Here is a 4,358-nt window from a genome sequence, read left to right on the forward strand (position 1 = left end):
TGTGGTTTCTTGACTCTGTAAGATAACCAGGAAATTTGTAAAACAACGCTTACACGATACAAGCTGCGTGTGTAATGAAATGTGCGCATATTCAGTAACACATACACAATGTAGACGCATGTTACGTCAGCTAACTCGCGAGTTTTCAGGATTGATATTGATTGAAAACTGCCTCGCGGTAATTAAACATTGTAAAAAAAATGCTATTGGTTTTGGCTTACTGCACGTAAATATCACAGTGCGTCAGAAACCACTTATCTGACACTTTTAAAACAACTTAAAACTATGCTACTTAACACGTGTTTATTGTGCGCAACATAAAACAGCGAAGTCATTCTTATTACATCATGCTCAGCCAAATTTATTTGTCAAGGATAAGTTCAATTTCGATCTCTCCTTTCTGTCCCCAAACAATGCCCGACGATTACCAAATGGGACCTTTCAAGGGTTACGCTGTGAACCAATAAGATACACGAGAATTTAAATTATAATTAGTCCTTCGCCGACATGAATGGACATGCCATTGAAAGCGATATCCTTGACACCAAAAGATCAGCTTCGAGAAATGAATGTTTGCAACTGTCTTCAGTAAACAGGAAATGAAGCTGAATTAAAAACTGGCTCAGTGGACATTTAGGGTTCGCGATAAGTAAAAGACCGACAGGTTTTGTCCTTGCTGTTCTGGATCAGTTCATAAACAACTTCTTAACACAGTTGTGTTTGAATAATTCCTGAAAAGAGTGACAATAATTGCATAACAATAAAGGCCGGAATTAAAGACTTAAGCTCAGTAGATGAGATATGTAAACGATCTTCGTTGCTATGAGCAACAAGTAACGCAACAGTGTCTGCCTCACGAAATTTTGATCGACTGACGAGGCAGTTGAGATGAAACTCACAAAAATAGATTAACAGCGCGAGACAGAGTTTTGTTTGGGTGATTTGAGAAAGCAAGCTGTTAAGAAGCTTACTTAGAACTGGCGCGACCTTAATCGCTCTGATTTTACAGTGCCGAGTACGTTCTGCTTAGTGACCCAAATCGTCGGTCGCGTTCAACAAAAGCAACCTTAGTTTTGGTCTTGGGGAGACATTAACGAAAAATGCCGGCAAAGTATGGAAGCGAACCTGGGTTTCTACAGGAAACTATCAGCAAGGTTACCTACAAAAGTGAGTATACGACAAGTTTCACGGGGGAGCGAATTCCAATACAGAATGTCCGAATTCCAACAGGATTGAGGAAGTGTGTAAGGATGACAGCTTGGGACGAAGCACAGAAACCAGAAACATCTCGAGCAGTTCAGTTGCCGTTTCACCAAAAACGAAATTATCCTGCCAGGATAAACCTTCAAGGACTGCAACCATCACCAACTACGAGGGCTAGAAGCGCTCAACAAAGGCCGTGCAGTAACATTTCCGAGCTGAGCCGAAGCAGCGGTCGTAGATCTACGAGCTCGCTGTCGGCATTTTCGGGGCGCGATAGACCAAGCACCGAAGAACTCCTCAGACGACCTCAAAGTCTGGTGGCAAGAAGACCGCAGAGCGAGCTTTCTCGATTTCCAAAAGACTTTCGTTATATCGACAAACAGTGCTTCTTCCATCCGGCAAAAGAACCAACTCGAAGCTTCTTCGTAATAAGTCCGGACTGGGTATCGGAACGTAGGAATCACTTCATTCGGAAAAATACTTTGTTTGGCTAAGTTCGTCTCAAGAAGCATCATGGCGTCAGAGGCACAAAGATCACCCACTTGAACTGACGATGAAATATTCAGAACGCTGCTATTTGTGGAGATAACTTACTCTGTCAACTTGTTTACATATGCAGGAATTTACTGAATTGTAAATACTAAATTTCAACTCACACCAATCCCGATTTGTTCATAGCAAAATAAAACAGGTATTTTTCAGGATACATATTATTATTATTATTATTATTATTATTATTATTATTACTATTATTATTATTATTATTTTATTCATTTTTTTAATTTTGTTTTTCATTTTGGCTTTTTGTCGATTTTTGTTCGAGAGCCCGCATGCACACGTTTAAATCCGCCTATACTTTGTCTAAGCGGGGAAAGATTACTGACGTCATAACGAGGCAGGTTGTTTGATTCCCAATTCCTTTCTTCATCTCAGTGACAGCTGTAGAGTTACAATCTTGGACGAAAAAAAGATAAATGAGACCCCACTTCCTCCGAAATTACGCTAAACCGAAGTAGGCCGGTTTTTCCGACAGGGGGAAGGGATGGTCTTTAATAGTATTTCATTTAAATTGAGGGGAAAATTGAAAACTGTATAACCTTGATTTTGACAGTTCGGGCTGGCACAGCAGCCATTGCCTTAAAAATCTATCAGAACATATACAGCAGTAGTAATTCTCTGTGTCGCCTGTTTAGTTAAGGCGACGGATCCTTATTATCTCCAATTATCGGTCAATGTCTACTCGTAGTTGATTTCATTGAATCGTTCAATCAGCTCGTTGTGATTGTAGACGTTATCTACCACTATCGGATTTTAAAATTATCTGATTTGTTCTCTGTAGCTGGAAATTTAAGATAACGTTGGCTTACTGATTTCTTTTTGAATGCTTTTATGCCTTGTTTGCATTTCATTTGTTTTTGTACTTTTCCTGTCTCTCAAGCAGACGTGCTGTAGACGGACCAAGCATACTCGGGGGTACTCCCTTATATGGGCTATAAGGGTATGTGCGGCCCCGAAGAGTATGGTTTTTGAGCCGTTTTGGCCAGAAATAGGATAACGATTTTGACCATTTTGCTATGTTATGGTTTTAGCACTCTCAGAGGGTCTTGGATAGTGGGTAAGTTTCTTACTGAGAAGAAGCTACTTTTTCATCATTAACGATATGACCATCAACAACTGAAGCCCTTCACAATGTCTTTAACATCGGTCTGAACAAGGGAACTAGTCATGAGGGTACCACATTTTTGGTCAGGCGATAAATACGGGAAGGAAAATCGCAGATTTTGGTCTTAAATAATATAGGGTAAGGGTTTTGGGAAGCGGGCCGCACACCCCCACCCAGTTGTTCTGGGAGTACCCCCAGCCCGGGCAAGCATACGCGCATATTTAGCCTCCATAACAGTACAAACTGCTGCTTTAGGGTTCTATCATGAAAATCGTGAATTGCGAATTGAGATAGACAAAAATTATTCCTTTCTCGAACGGATAGTGCTCAAATAGTGTTTTTGCTAATTATCGGTACGGTGTTTAAAAGAGAAAATAATCGTATTCAATCAGTTCATGATTCCTGCGTAAATGCACCGTGGGAACATTAGGATTACATCTGCTACCGTCACTGCTGGAGTTCTTGGCTGGGTAACTTGTTGTTGAATTATGCACAGCTTAATAAAACTTGACGAAAGCTCTTTCTTAAAGGAGAAGCGGTTTCTCCAGGAGACGTGTAAACAAGACCTCGACGCATTTTACCAGTTATTATACTTATATTATTAGTTTTCTTCTATTTTCAATTTCTTTAAGTATATTTTTATTCAAAGTTGTTCGCGAGTCCTATGAAACTCAAATTAGCGGTTGGCTCCATTATTATGTAAAAAGTGGTGAATACATTTTGAAGTTGTTTAACTTCTTAAAACTGCATATAGAGATACCTAAGTATCCGCTGCTGCAGGTGACGGATTGGCGCCAATCAAGTCAAAGAGACAACATAATCATAAACTCTAACAAACACAAATTAGAAACATACTCTACTGATGATAAAACCAATCACACACGAAACCATGCCAGTGAACGATATCGACGGAGCTATTTCACCATGATCATTACTTCCCACCATGAAAGCATCGGCAACGAATTCATTAAAAAATAGCTTGAAACTAAGATCAATGGGTTTCACTCCAGGAGCCTTGCCTCCCACACGCCATAATCTATTCTAAGCTTCACTTAACTTAATCTGGCATTAAATAGCTCAAGTCAAAGATCGTTTATTTGAATTGAAGGGACATGCACGATGAATTAAAATCGAACAAAGTTGTTCGTTATAAAGTATCCATTTTTCTTGACGAAGTATCGATACAATAACGACTGTAAAGATCATCTGTGTTTCAAACATTTTTGCATGATACCGAATATTATTCACTTAGGATGATGATATAAATAACCATTTAAAACTGACTGGTCTTTAATGTATTTCATAATAGAGCCACATACCCACTGAGCATGTTATTAACATAGACATTTCCTATTAAAAATTTATAATTGTTAACGCACCATCCATAGCAACTGGTTCCGTTGACAATAGGGACAGCAATTATCGTGAATTGTTGTCGTAGGCCTGTCTGTTTACAAGGACATTCTTAAAGTCTAGGCTTGAAAGTTGGTGG

At 39.3% G+C, this 4,358-nt stretch overlaps 1 protein-coding gene across 1 annotated transcript; it reads left to right on the forward strand.

Moving 5' to 3' along the window:
* Positions 1-829: 829 nt before the first annotated feature.
* On the forward strand, positions 830-1,907 carry LOC110064087 (uncharacterized). The gene has a single exon (XM_020771094.2). The coding sequence runs from the start codon at positions 1,101-1,103 to the stop codon at positions 1,695-1,697; it is 597 nt and encodes a 198-aa protein (XP_020626753.1). The 5' UTR covers positions 830-1,100; the 3' UTR covers positions 1,698-1,907.
* Positions 1,908-4,358: the final 2,451 nt, after the last annotated feature.

The sequence above is a fragment of the Orbicella faveolata genome, unplaced genomic scaffold, assembly GCF_042242905.1.
Source record: "Orbicella faveolata isolate gen_17 unplaced genomic scaffold, um_ofav_v1 contig_36, whole genome shotgun sequence".
Taxonomy (NCBI): domain Eukaryota; kingdom Metazoa; phylum Cnidaria; class Anthozoa; order Scleractinia; family Merulinidae; genus Orbicella; species Orbicella faveolata.